The sequence below is a fragment of the Triturus cristatus genome, chromosome 6 (assembly GCF_964204655.1).
Source record: "Triturus cristatus chromosome 6, aTriCri1.1, whole genome shotgun sequence".
Lineage (NCBI taxonomy): Eukaryota > Metazoa > Chordata > Amphibia > Caudata > Salamandridae > Triturus > Triturus cristatus.
In genome coordinates, this window is record NC_140589.1 from 996,956,100 (window position 1) to 996,970,963 (window position 14,864).

General features: G+C 40.9%; 1 protein-coding gene across 8 annotated transcripts in view; it reads right to left on the bottom strand.

The window, feature by feature from the left end:
* LOC146820907 (uncharacterized) overlaps positions 1 to 14,864 on the bottom strand; it is a 408,950-nt gene that overhangs the window by 188,654 nt on the left and 205,432 nt on the right. For 5 of the 8 annotated variants that reach the window (XR_014963067.1, XR_014963068.1, XM_085611783.1 and 2 more), the window contains 2 exons: positions 11,873 to 11,922; positions 6,821 to 6,928 (listed from right to left, as the gene is read on the bottom strand). Coding sequence is in view for 5 of the 8 variants with exons in the window: in XM_085611783.1 (XP_085467909.1) it covers positions 6,821 to 6,928; positions 11,873 to 11,922 (158 nt within the window). In the remaining 3 variants the exon portion in view is untranslated. Of the gene's footprint in view, positions 1 to 6,816; positions 6,929 to 11,872; positions 11,923 to 14,864 lie in introns of all 8 variants that reach the window. The other 3 variants (XR_014963071.1, XM_085611785.1, XM_085611784.1) reach the window with 1 other exon arrangement.

Consider the following 14,864-nt stretch of genomic DNA (forward strand, 5'->3'; position numbering starts at 1 on the left):
AAATAATTGACAATAAAAATTCATTAAATTAAAAATTAATATATGCAGGAAGAGTTCTGGGCAGTGACTGGGGGACAGCATTATTATTCTTACACTGCCAAGTACTTACCTCAGGAAAGGTGCTGCCAAGTACTTACCTGAGTGAAGGTAGTGGACAGTGAAAGGGGGGAATTACTCTTTTAACCCTGCAAAGTACTTACTTCGTCAGTCAGTCAAAGCACTTTATTTCGATTAATTAAAATCATAAAAGCAATGGGCATCACATAAAATTACAAACAGATAGATACAATTCATTAAAAAATTGTGTATAAGAATTTTGTTAAAACAAGTGTAATAAAAACAATGATAAGAGGAATAATAAAAAAGTAAGAAGACATTCTATGTGCAAAGAGCAAGTTCATACGGAGCCACAGAATACAGTTGGGAGAAACTCTAAGACCCCAATTGTGCAAATTAGCAATCAAGCTCCCCAGAGAGAGGCAGTTTTTTGTTCTTGAGCCTCATAGCTGCCACCAAAAAGCTGGCCACGTAAAAGATGTCACGAGTACTACTCAGCATCTGTAAATGTATGAGGGCTGGTCTGACTTGAATGAAACCTTTCTCTTTTAAAAGTGGGAGCAAACATTTTTTCCTCATTTCAGAGTAAAAACTACAAAACATGATAAAATGCAGGGTATCTTGGGTTGAGAAATTGTCGCACCTGCAGGGCGTACTACATTCAGGTTTGGCCCACACAGGGTAACTCCCCAGAGAGTAATGGATTAGGTTAAATCTAAACCTGGTCAGTAAAAATCTATGAAAAGGTTTGGTTACAAGCTGTAAGTATGGCTCCAGGGAGGGCGAGGTGACTAGAACATAGTTCTGTCTCACAACTGGTTTTTTAAGCTCCAACTCCTCCCGGGTCAGCCTTGCCTCTTCTAAAAAAGTAGCCCTAATCCAATGGACGTCCTTCTTAACAATGTTCTCCGGGGAGGTAAAAAGCTCTGGACGTCCTAGGTCAGCAAAAGCCTTTCTCACATACTCAACCCAGGGGATCCTTTTAGCATTTTCCATGGCAATAATATCTGTGAGAATGGCATGGTTCAACGTGATTTCCTTATTTAACCATGTTTTTGCCCAACAAACCAGGGGGGCCACCCTCAACTTGTCCGTAACATATCCAATCCCCACCTCTGTGTGAGTACTAAATGTGGGGGTGGATTGAGGGACAGACAGGAGGGATCTCAGAAACCTATTTTCAACTCTTTGAATTTGGACTTGGGCTATGTGGCCCCACAACGGGGCACCATACAAGACAATGGACATACATTTAGCGTTGTATACTTTTATCAGTGCCTCCATGGGTCTCGCCCCCAACCTTTTTGAGAAGCCCAAAAGAGCACTGGTGGACCTTGCCATCGAAATGCTTTTTAGCTTAATTTGTGGGCCCCAAGAACCCTTATAATCGAAAAGGACGCCTAGGTATGGGAAGGTACGTACCCTTGACACCTCCGCCCCCTTACAATAGAAAGTTTTTAGTTTACAGCTGCGGGTACTTCTGCCCACGACCATGGCATGAGATTTGATAATGTTCACCTTCAAATCAAGCTGGTCCATAAAAGAGGCAAAAGAATCCAGCATCCTTTGCAGGCCCACCCCCGTACGAGCCAGTAAGACAGCGTCATCCGCGTATAGGAGAACAGGGATTGAGAAAGCTCCTACACGCGGGAGGTCTGCCCTAGTGGTGCCTAGAGAGCTATCCAAGGCGTTTATATAAATAGTAAAAAGGAGGGGGGCCAAAATACAACCTAGTCTAACCCCCCTCTCTGAACTAAAGTGTCGAGTGCATCTTCCCTCTTGATTTACCCTAATGGTGGCAAAAAGCATTTCATGTAGGGCCGCTAAAAAGTTAATCAGTGGAGGATCAATGCCAATATCATGTAAGATCCTCCAAAGCTTGGCCCTGTTTACCATGTCAAAAGCCGAAGATAGGTCCATGAATGCCATAAATAAGGACCCATCCTTTGCCACCGTATACTTGCTTATTAAAAGATGTAAGTTTAAGCATTGGTCCATGGTACCCCTTTTTTCTCGAAAGCCATATTGTAAATTAGAGAGCACCCCTAGCCTCTCCATGTTTTCCCTGAGTCTGAATAGAAGGACTCTGCCCAAGATTTTAACGGCGGAGTCTAGCAGGGAAATGGGCCTATAACAAGAGGGGTCCATGCGCTGCCCTTTTTTAAAAATCGGGACTATGACCGAGGTGGACCAAGAGGCTGGGAAAGGGTTGCAAACAGATGCCTTAAAAACATTAGTTAAGATATTTGCCCAAAAGGTCGGTGAATTCATGTATAGGTCAGCGGGGACGCCGTCTGGACCCGGGGCTTTATTCTTTTTTTTTTTTTTTTTTTAAGTTCAAAAAGAGTATTTATTAAAAAGTATACAGGTGTCCATATAGAATACATAACATTTACCTCATATCAACATGTCCATAAAAGCATATTCTGAGATACACAAACTAAGAAATGAATAATACTAAATGAGATATTAATAATACACATAAAAAAAAAAATATAAAAAAAATCTGAGCATCATTTACTAATTAAATAGAAGAGAAAAGAATTGGAATGGTTTGGGGATCAGGGGGGTTTAAGAACCTCTTGTTGTGACGGTTGCATCTGGGAAAACTGTTTGGCATTCCTATCAAGAAACTGTGTAACAGGGGACCATAACGCCAGACGCCTTGTTGCCAAATGTGCAGGATAGACAAAAGCCGTATCCAATCTATGGTTATGGCAAACAGCATACCACCATGCTCTGTAGGAAATTTGTGTAGAGTCTTTCCAGTTAACAGTAATTTGTTGAAAAGCAACTGCAATTAGCAAATCAATAATCTTAACATCGGACAATGTGTTTTCCCAGACAGGAGAGAGACTGCCAAGAAAGACATTAGTGAAGGAAAAAGAACATGCAATACCAAAAATTAGATTGATTTGAGTCCAAACTTGCTTCCAAAAATCACTTACATGTGTGCATAAAAATAACATGTGGAACAGATCAGCGTTTGGGGAAGAGCATGTCCAGCATGTATCCGGTACATCTGAAAAGCGTCTATGCAAGGCCTGTGGTGTTAGTAAGAGTCTGTTATATATAAAAAACAGTGTTTGCGTAATGTTGGCAGCCCTAGAGGATTTACGAATCTTAATCCATAAGCTCTTCCAGGTAGGAGAGTGCCAAGAGGTGTGAAAATCATGTTCCCATGCTTCCTCTATTTTTGATTTCTGCCCAGTTGCGTGAATGTTCTGCAAGAAACTATATATGATGGAAGCTTTAGGAGTACTCTTTAACATGTTGTAAAATTGTAGCAGAGAATCAGAATTATTAGGAGAGCTGGAAGCGTCGGGTAAATGGGTGTAAGCACTCATCGCAGCTTCCTTCAAAAGGTTATATTTGGTGATGAATGAAGGAGGGAGGTTGAATGATTGGCTAAGCGAGGGAAAAGACAAAAAATCAGAATGGGAAAATAGTTGGTGAACCCAGAGTAATCCCCTCTGTCGCCAAGACTTCCAATAGAAGGGCCTATTGCGAATGAGGAGATTTCTGTTATGCCAAATGGGTGTTTGAAGGAAGGAATCTTTAGTAAGTTGAATAGGGGGATGCAATAGCCGGAGGAGCTTGGAGGTCAATTTGATTATGGGAGTCGTAATCGACTGCGGTGGACGCGAAAAGGCGAGGTATTCCTGAAATGAAAAAGGGGATATAGAAAGACGTTCAATTGAGGTCCATAAAGGACAATCACCTGTAGGCTCGAGCAACCAGAAAGATGCCTGGCGGAAGAGAAACGCTTGGTGGTACTTTCGGAAATCCGGAAAATTGACTCCACCTTTATCTTTGGAGTGAATTAACCGTTGCAGTGACATTCTGGGCGTTTTTTTATTCCACAAAAAGGAAACTAGTACAGAATTGATTTTGTTAAGTGATGTAACAGGAATCGGAACTGGCAAATTAGATATAGTATATAAGACTATAGGTGTCAGCATCATTTTTATTGTATCCAAACGACCCCACCAAGATAAGTAGAGAGGATGCCATCTAGTGGTCAGGTCTGATAGCTTCTGATTACACTTGCTCATACACAGTGCCACTGTATCTGAAATATTAGGTGTGATATGCAAACCTAGGTACTTAATATGCTTGGGGTTCCATGTGAAATTGGAGTCACTAAAATCTGTTTTGAAAGTAAATTTGGTTAGGGGTAAAATCTCGCATTTATCATTATTCAGTTTATATCCAGAAATGAGGGAGTATGCTTGGACTTCAGCTAGAAAAGCAGGAATCGATTCACTTGGTCGAGAAACAAAAAGCAAAATATCATCAGCATAAGCTGCCATCTTAATATGAAAGTTAGACGTTTGAAAACCGTGTAAGCAGGGATTATGGCGTAATTTAGAAAGGAAAGGTTCTAAAGCAAGGTTGAACAAAAAGGGGGACAGGGGACACCCTTGACGAACTCCTCTGCCTAGGTCAAAGAAAGAGGAAATTAAACCATTAGCACATACTGCAGCCCGAGGATTGGAGTAAAGAAGGGAAACCAAAGAAATGAATTTGGGGCCAAAGCCAAACCAGTTAAGAGTATAGAACAAATAAGTCCACTCAACCCTATCAAACGCCTTCTCCGCATCCAATGCTATTGCTGCCAGGGAGTGCGTTAGCCGAGACGATTTAGACAGGATGTTAAAAAGAAGGCGGGTGTTATCAGTGATAAAACGCCCCTTTACAAAGCCAGACTGCTCCTTCCCCAGTAATTTTGGCAAATAAGAATCCAATCTAATAGCCAAAGCTTTTGAAAAAATTTTGTAATCAATATTAACTAGGGAAATGGGTCTATAATTCTTACAGAATTTAGAATCCTTACCCTCCTTGGGAATAAGACAGATATGCACCTCGGAAAAGGAACCAGAGGATTTCTTGGAGGAGCAGAAGGACTCCGTCAAGAGGTACAGTTTAGGTAAAAGGGTCTTCGAGAAATGGAGGTAAAATTCAACGGTAAAACCGTCCGGGCCAGGCGCTTTATCTTTTTTAAGGTGTTGAAGCGCATCTGCCAGCTCTTGTTGCGTAATGTCCGACTCCAAAGGAGATAAATCCAGAGAGGAGGGATTCAGTTTTGGTATAGTCGAGAAGAAATATGAAAGGGAATCATCAGTGGGTTGTGTTTCAGATGAGTATAAAGATTGATAAAAACGGGAGAATTCATTTAAGATTTCTTCATCTTTAAATTTGAGATTGGAATTACTATCGTAGACTGAATCAATATTCAATTTGTTTTGCTTGACTTTTAGATAATTAGCCAGTATTTTCCCGGCCTTATTTTTGCCACCATAAAACTTTGCACTGGATTTCAGCAAGTACAAGGAAGCATCATCTGTCGATTTCTTATTAAACTGCAATTTAGCCTTAATAAGAGCAGCTAGAGATTCCTTTGAGTGTGATGTGTAGTAAGAGTGTTCCAACTTTTTAATGTCTTGAAGAAGAATTTTGGCATCTAAACGAGCAGACCTTCGTTTCTTGGCAACATAACGGATGATAAAGTCCCTTGCCGATGCCTTATATGCATCCCATATTGTTGAGAACGACATGCAGTCAGTTTGATTAAGTTGAAAATATTCGTTAGAGAAAGCAGTAAAAGAAGCAGTAAATTCTGGATTTAAGAGAAGTGCATTGTTAAAACGCCACCTCCTAGGGGTTGGGGATTTGGGTAAAATATCGATGCCGATCACAACCGGAGCGTGGTCTGAAAGTAAAATAGGGCCTATTTCTGCATATGTGAGTGTTTGCGAAATGTTGTGGGACACAAAAATATAATCAATCCTAGATTGGGTGTGATGGGTAGGTGAATAAAAAGTGTATTCTCTGATGGCAGGGTTGCACAAACGCCACGCGTCTAGAAGTTTGTGTTGGTTAATGGCATGGACAAAGGACTTGTGCTGTTTGGTAGGGACAAAAGGGAATCTGGAGTTTCTGTCAATAAATGGGTCAAAAACCTGGTTGCAATCACCTGCCAGTATAAAATTGTCTTCCATAGCGTGTGCAATCTGTCGAGCTAGTGTAGACCAAAAGGAGGACTCACCTGAAGTAGGGGCGTAAACATTGAGAAGAGATACCGGTACTCCTTTTAACAACAATTTGACAAGCAACCATCTACCCTCCCCATCAGATTCTTGTGATACAAATGAGATTGGAAGTGACTTGCGACATAATATTGTTACACCGTTACGCTTCCCATCACCCGGGGATGAGAAAACATCTCCTACCCACCCTCTTTTTAGTTTTGATGACTCGATGTCCGTTAAATGAGTCTCTTGCAGAAACACCAAGTCAGCATTCAATTTGGCTAAATGGGTGAGAACTCTTTGCCTTTTGATGGGCGAATTCATACCCCTAACGTTCCAAGAAGTAAATCTCAGTGACATAAGTAATTTAAAAGATAATAATTCAAACCTGCAAAACACACAACCACTCTAAAAATGCAACAAGGTATGCAAATGCATGGGAATAAAGAAAGTTGGAGAGGAAAATGAGACTCAGATACAAGATAAAAAGGAGAACCAAATAGCGTGAATATTGAGGAAAAAAGGAAGATCTGGAGAGAATAGGAGAAATGTATTTGTGAGGGAGAAATAGTGAGGCCATATACTGGGAAGATAGAAAATAGGATAGTGGACGATGAAAAGTAGGACAGAAAGTAGGATTTGATAGGAATAAAAGGGACACCTAAAGCGAAGATAAGGGAAAGTAGAACTACTGAACAAAAGACAAAAGACAAAACAAAAGACATACCTACAGTTAGGGAACGAGAAGTTGGGAGGAGATGGAGCAGCATGAGACAGACGTGCCTTACGATGAAGCTCAACCCGGAACCATGGGGAAACACGCCAAGACATAAACATGACTGTGGAGAAATCAGGGAGGTTAAGAAATCAGTTAGCCATTTCTGAGAGAAAAGAAAAAGGAAAAGGAACAATGTATGCAATTATCTAAATAAATAACAACAGCATATCTCCTGCAATCAACGGAAGAGAAAAAAAATGAGAACAATCATAGCAGGAAATTTCAAACCAATCAAGTTCCATGAGAGGAAGAGGGCCCCGAAGAATCCATTAAGTCAATCTTGTGTGCATTGATGAAGCTCTGTAGACGCACTGGGTCTTCATAGGAAGTAGTCTTGTTGTTGTAGGTGACCTTGAACAGACATGGATGGTACAGACCATATCTAGCACCCATGGATCGAAGAGCTGGTCTCATGTCCAAAAAGGCCTTACGTCTTGACGCCGTAGCTCTAGAGTAGTCCTGCGCAAAAAATAATGTAGCCCCTGACCAGGTGATCTGTTGACGAGCCTTGGCAGCAGCTAGGACTTTTAACAAATCAGTATACTCCAAAAAATAGAGAATGACACCTCTCGGTTTCTGCGAGGACGCTGCTGGAGAAGCGACACGCCCCAGCCTGTGAGCACGTTGTATGTTCAGCATGGGGGCTTCTGGCAGATGAAGAACTTTCGGGAGAAAGGACTTGAAGAAAGCGATAGGATCCGTACCTTCAACTCCCTCTACCAGATTATAAATGCGCAGGTTGTTCCTTCTATTTCGGTTTTCAAGGTCCTCAACCTGTTTATGTAACATGGATACCTGGGATTGTAAGGACGAAACACACTTGGTAGTGTCCTGAAAAGAGGAGACATTCTGTTCCACTGATGTAAGCCTAGCATCCATCTGTGACCAATTATCCGAAAGAACCTGTAACTTGGTATTAGTTTCCTCCATAAACGGCCTGAGGGCTCGTATCTCCTGCAGCAGCAATTCCATGGAAACCGGAGAATTCGATTTAGGTGGTGACGGGGGATCTTTTTTTTGACGTTTCATATTAACCTTTCCGGTGGTGGCCTGTGCAGGTTCCATACTTGCGTGGGACAAATCCGGTGTGAGGAGGCCTGAAGCAGTTAACTGAGAAAGCTCTGTAAAGACTTTTGAATTTTTAATGAAAATGCGTTTGGGTTTCGAAGTAGCATAAGAGGTCCCTTTAGTGCGTCCCATAAATTCGCTTTGATCAGAATATAGGACAAAGACCCAAGCCTCGAGAAATATGTAGGAAGCTCGAGGTGGGCAGCAAAAGAAGAGGTGACTAGGTAAATAAAAGGAAAGCGAACAAAAGTAAGCAATAGGGCCCAATGTTAGTCCTGAGTCTATTTGGTTACCAGATCAGAACGAAGGCTGGAAAACCTAAGTAAGGCAGCCAAAGTGCGAGGAGATAAGGACCCCCCCCTATATGGGGAGATAAATGTGAAATTACAACGTCGCTGGCTAATAAAAAGTTGCTAACCTCTTAAATTAGATGAAGCAGCCGTTTTTGGATTGGTGGAGCTTCCCTTGGCGGTTCAGGAGCAGTCACAGAGGAAATAACAGGTAGGGCAAAATGGCGGCTACAACCCAGTCATCACGAACATCCAGAGAAAATGAGGGAAATCTTCGTTGTTGCGCTCCCACATGCCTCCTCAGGAAGGCAAAATAGCCAATTGGAGTTCAAAAAGGGCAAAACTGATGAAAAAAGACCCTTTCATGTGTGAACTGGTGTCCTGTCAGCCACGATAAAAAAAAGAACAAAATGGCGGCCGGCATAGCGCGATAGCACCGATGCGCTCAAAATGCCAATAAAGCCACCAAGATTACCGGGAGGGCTCCTGCCGGTGCAGCATCCGTGCGAGCTTCAGTACACCCGCATGCGTTCCACAAATTGAGCGAGTTACGGAGAAACAGGCGCTGCTTCCCCGCTCCGGTCCGGGAGCCTCACCGCGGCGCCGCCATCCCCGCTGGGCTCCAAGCCACGCCCCCCCGGGGCTTTATTCTTTAATGTTTCTTTAATTGCTCTTTCGACCTCCCCTATGTTAAATATTATTGGGGGCAATGGATAAGATATTCCGGGGGGGCCCCGGTTACTCATTCCACCAACACCGTAAACCTCTTCAAAGTGGTGAAGCCAAATATCGTCTTGAATGAGACAGTCGGTGTTAGTATTCTCTTGGCCGGAGAGGAAAGGGTCATTAATGACAGCCCAAAACTTGCCACTATCCCGCAAGTACTTACTTCAGTGAGGGTGCTAGCCAGTGGTTTGGGGCAACATTACTATTGAAACTCCCCCAAGTACTTACCTCAGAGAAGTTGCTGAACAGTGACAAAGGGGCAAAAAAATTATTCTTACTCTGCCAAGGTCTTACTTTTTTTACCCCTTAGGGGATAAAGATAAAGTAGAAAACATCTGAATAGCAAACTATTTATACAATCAAAAAAAGAAATACTGCAAAATCCATGAGTAGCACTTATAGAAAATCACCAAGACTTAAATTAGAAATACAAAACCAATTGTAAAGTTCAAGAATTTGGAGAGGCATAAAATGCAGAAAATAATTAATCATGTTCTTTCTAAATTTAGATACTCATTAAAGAACCAACAACAACAGTAGGCCTGAAATCCTCTTCTAAACCAAGAAAATGCCATCTACCAATTTTCTTCACAAATAAGGAACAAGAAATGAATAATCAGGTAATTTGTTTACATTTTAAATATAACAATAATCCTAACTTTCTTCCCACAGAAAACAAGACTAACAAACATTTATTTCGCTCTCTTTCCACAGGGTAATTAAAAAAAGATTCTCAATGGCCTACACCAATTAACCTTGAGGAAAATATACATTTCAGCATTATTACATGAAGCTAATTTCTTTTCTTTTTTTGTTCACAGAACTTTGAAAAAATGGAAATATAAAACAAGTTTGCTACATCACATAAAAACGTGGCAATAGATTGTTTAAGTATGGTGGTTACATTTATTATAAGGGGGGATTAACTGAGCCCTGGAGTAATTGGAGGTGTGTTGAGTATTTTTCTTCCCATTCCAAAAGCAGAGCGGTTGCTCTTGGTAACACAGTGGAAAGAGCCACAGCGCATAACTACTTTACTTCTGCAATGGAGATTTAAGTTAGAGAAAGTATACAGCAAATATAAATACTTGCAGCCACCTCCAATCAACTCTGTGGCTCGGTGTTGAGGAAGGTAGCCTAGAGCTTCCCCATGTACATTACCAGTAGTATGACCACAATTCCAAATTTAAGGGGACTAGTTCAAAGACAAAAACAGTCAAGTAATCCACAAAGAGTAGCTCTGCAATCCTATTCTGGCATAAATATTCCCCCTCAAATCCCTCTTTCTTTTAGTAACCAACCTTTTCTACTCTATAATAACGAAAACCCTTTGAAAAGAATGCTAATATTTAGTACAGTGCATAACAGAGTAACCCTAAGAATAGTGACATTGGGATGATGCATGGAACATTTAAGTCAACTCCGCATTCATTCACCTAAATGTACAGTATTCATGCCAACATTATTAACACTACAATCCCGTTACTTTACAGTTTACTCCTTGACAAAAAATCCTCAACTTACACTGATTTTTCTCCGTAATAAACTCCAAAACAGTGAATAAAAGTCAGAGGAAAATTGTAATTGACTTCGAATTACAAATGATTAATACAATTACTAATATATCCCCGAAAATATAAATTCAAGGATTTATTTTCACTTTTCCCAGGCATATTAGTGAAAAATTCTAAAGACATAATTAGAAGAGGATTATATGTCAAACAGTAAATGACAATATAAACTAAAAGAATGAACAGCTTTGTGTTTTGTACCTCCTGAGTGTGTGTATGAATTCTACACTTCGATTATACAATCTGAATACTTTTCACAAAATGTGGAAACATTTGCTCCACTTTTAAATTACTTCAAAGGCACAGGGATTGGCCACCTAAGCAGTGTGGGTCAGAGAGGGAAGCCATGGTTTCCCATTGACAGTTTGAATTTTTACTCAACCTGCTTAAATAATAATTATATAGAGGGTTGGCATAATTCATTCAACAACTCCATAGGGAAAACTCACCCTAACCTGTATAATTTCCTGGAAATTTTGAAGAAAGAGCAACGTTTCCATGAAATGAGAATGGTGCAATTATTGTCAGGTAGTCAGAATCCTCATATGTCCCAAAATGTAAAGAGATGTGTGAAAGACTATTGGCAAAGATTCAACAATTTCCATTGATGGTAGCCTCAGACTACCTAGACAATATTGCAGACATCTTAAACTACAAACACCAACTAACACCCTCTAAACTTTCTCACCAATTTTGACAACTCAAACAAATTAAATTGATATTTTTACATTCTTTTTCAAAATTAAAAACAAATTGCCTTCCTACATGTAGTTGTCTTCTTTCTTCGACTCTTGGTGATATTTCATGTCACCAAGAGTCACAAATAATCCAACAATGCAAAGAATTAGTCCAAAATCCAAATAAATTCTATCTCCTACATTCTATTTTTCACCAATACATAAAAAAGGTGTCCCCAAAAATCTATAGCTGTAAAGAAATCTGCAAAATAAGACAATTCCCAAAACAATGTTCAAAACAAACAAAAAACTACAATCTATCGAGGAATCCAAAGGTTTTTCTTCTACAGTGTGCTCTTTTTCTTATGAAATGGAAGAATAATAAAAACGACATGGTGCAAAAGTTGACTTTATTTAAAAAAATTGGTTCAAAAAAGTTGGATCCATGACTTTTTCCCAACTTTTTTACACCTAAGTTGAAATAAACAGCAGTCCCGATGTGCGCATATGAACACAACCTGCATGGGGATGAAAAAGTGGTTAAAACAACTATAACATACATTTTTTCAAAGCATTCCATTAAACTATCTCTCCCTCCATCTCTCCGTAAAATGAATGAACTAATATATTTAGGCTCCTTTACGTATAAAAAAGTAACATCAATTGTTCTTACCTGACCACAGCCCCTTCTTGCATCCAATCTTGACCCAGACGCTTCACAGACTGTAGAGAGAGATGCAAAACAGTTTATGTGACGTCGAAAAGTAAAAAAAAAAAAGTACAATTTCTCCCTTTTATATGTTTGTATGGTAAGTTACCATTGTTACTTTAACCAAAAAATTACGAATTTTTCAAATTAAATGACTAAGTATTTTCATTAATGAACTTGGTGTGTGTTTGTGATTTTTTTTTCTTTTTAAGTTTAGAATGCTTTATTAAGATGAAATACAAAGTAAAATGACAAGATACAATATGACAACAAAGGTCAAATGGTATCATAGCGAAAAATGGAAATAACATAGTTGGATTATAGAAGAAGTATATAATGAAAAACAGAACTTTCCAAACTAATACTTAGAACAAATGCAATTTTAAAGAGAAAGGGGAGAAGAGAAGGACAAGGGGAAGTACATTTTTATGGAGCAACAAATCATCCCCAAGGAGATCTCTCGGCGCCTGAGAAGAGAAACTTTATATACAGTGAAATCTTTAGAATAGCCAAGACTTGAGCATTTTTTTAAATGGAGATAGATTGGAGAAGGTACGTATTTGTTCAGGGAACTTGTTCCAGTGGCTAGGGGCCAAATAAGAAAACACACGGCCACCCATTTTGGTCTTCCTTATTCTCCGCGTACAGAGCAAATTGCGGTTGCTGGATCTCAGTTGTTGTATGGGTTGATAGTGTTCAATATTCTTAGTCAGATAGGTAGGGCCAGTCCCCTGGAGAGACTTAAAGACCATACATAGCAGCTTGATGATAGCTCATTTTCTAATAGGAAGCCAATATAATTGGTGCAGGAGAGGTATGGAGGGTGTTTGCGCTGGTTTATTGAGGGCAAGGCGGGCTGCCATATTCTGGACAACCTGAAATCTAGATCACAGGTCTTCCCTTATTCCTACCAGCAAAGAATTGCCATAGTCCAGTCAGCTAACTAAGAGTGACTGAATGAGGGCCTTTCTGGCATTAAGCAGGATCCAGGGGAAGATCTTTCTGAGCATCCGCATGGTTCCGAAACAGGTGCCCGACAGGGTCTTCACCTGTTCTTCCATGGATAATTTATTATCAATTCCGATGCCTAGGTTCTTGGCCCAACCTCTTGGGGAGGGTGCTTTTCCCAGTTTTGGTGGCCACCAGTCTGGGGTCATAGTTCTTCCGCTTTACCAAACAGCAGTATCTCTGTCTTGGAGGAGTTAAGTTGCAGAAAGTTCTTCCTCATCCAGCTTGCTATACTAGTCATACAGTTTATGAACTTCGTTTGGTTACTGCAGGGTTATCCTCTATGGGAACTATCACCTGCGTGTTGTCAACTTAGGATATGGTTTCAAACCCACAGTTTCTGATGATTGAGGCTAAGGGGTCGACATATACATTGAACAAGGTAGGGCTCAAAATAGATCCCAGTGGAACCCCCTTATCCACCGCAATTGTTTGTGACACAAAGGAGTTCAACTGGACACATTGTGTTCTGTTGGACAGATTGTTGGGAATACTTTTAAAGACCAGTCCTCTGACACCAATCTCTCGGAGCCTGTTCAACAGGATACGATGAGAGATGGTGTCAAAGGCTGCCGACAGATCGAGCAGCACTAACATGGCTGGAGAATCCCTATCCAATAACATCCTTAAGGTATCAGTGACCTCCGGTATTGCAGCCTCTGTGCTATAAGATGCAAGGAAGCCCGACTGGGTTGTATCTAGTAATTTGTTCTGTTCCAAATAGCAAGAGAGATGCCAGTTGATTAGTGTCTCCATGATTTTAGAACAACAGGGGTGAAGAGAGACCGGCCTTTAGTGTTGTAAATCAGTGGGGTCTGCTAGTGCCTTTTTAGAGCAGAGGCTTGATGCGTGCATTTTTCCATTTACGTGGAAAAGTTGCCGTAGTTAGCGAGATGTTACAGATTTCCGCAAGCACATCAGATAGGACCGGGGTTAGTTCAGACATAACCGCAGGTGGCATCGGGTCTAATGGAGAACCCGATTTCCCCTGAGATAGTAAAGAGCCTACCTGTTCACCAGTAATATCAGGAAACATGTTCTAGGCTCGGGGAGCAGGGGTTTTCCTGGAGGCAGGTTCTATCCTGATCTTCATCTTCAGGCCCGAAGGAGTGATAGATCACATTGATCTTATTAGTAAAGTGGCTCGCTAGGTTCTTGCATAATTCCTGTGTGGGTGGCGGGAGTGGATTATTCACCCTCGGGTTTGTGAACTCCTTCAGAATGGCAAAAAGCTCCCGATAGGAGTTCTTTGATTCCATAATGTGTGAACCTAGATAGGCTTTCCTGGTTGAATTATAGCTATCTAGGTAAGTTCTATGAGCCTCTCGATAGAGCGATTCATCTTGATCAGATTTAGATTTCCTCCATTTCCTTTCTTTAGCCCTACATAGGGCCTTTCCCTCTTAAGACTGTCTGAATACCAAGGGGCAGGGGCTGCCCTCACCTGGATTTGTTCCCTCTTCAGTGGTGCTATAGAGTCGAGGACATCTGTTATAGAGACCTCAAACCTTTCTAAAGCAGTATCACAGTCACTGCAATTCATAAATACAGGGGGGGTATAGGCCAGGCTAAAGGCGGAAGATGTCACCTTTTTCCAAGATCTGCGAAGCTCTTTGCGTGGTTGCAGAAGACTGGACAATTTTGTGAGTGCCCAGGAAAAACTTAGCGCCGAATGGTCAGTCCAGCCTAACTTCTGGGGAGGTTCAACTACTAATTCTGGTATGTTGGTAAAGATAGTGTCCAATAAATGGCCCGCAATGTGTGTAGGACTAACAACTCTTGAGGAAAGATCGAGAGATTCCATCGCTGCAAGCAGGCAGGCAGACTCTGCATTAAAGCAAGCTTCCAGATGATGGTTAAAGTCATCTACGAGTAGGAACTTATCTGTTTGCAGCATATATGGGGCCAGCCTATCTAGTAGTGCTGTGCAGAACTCTCTCTTGTTACC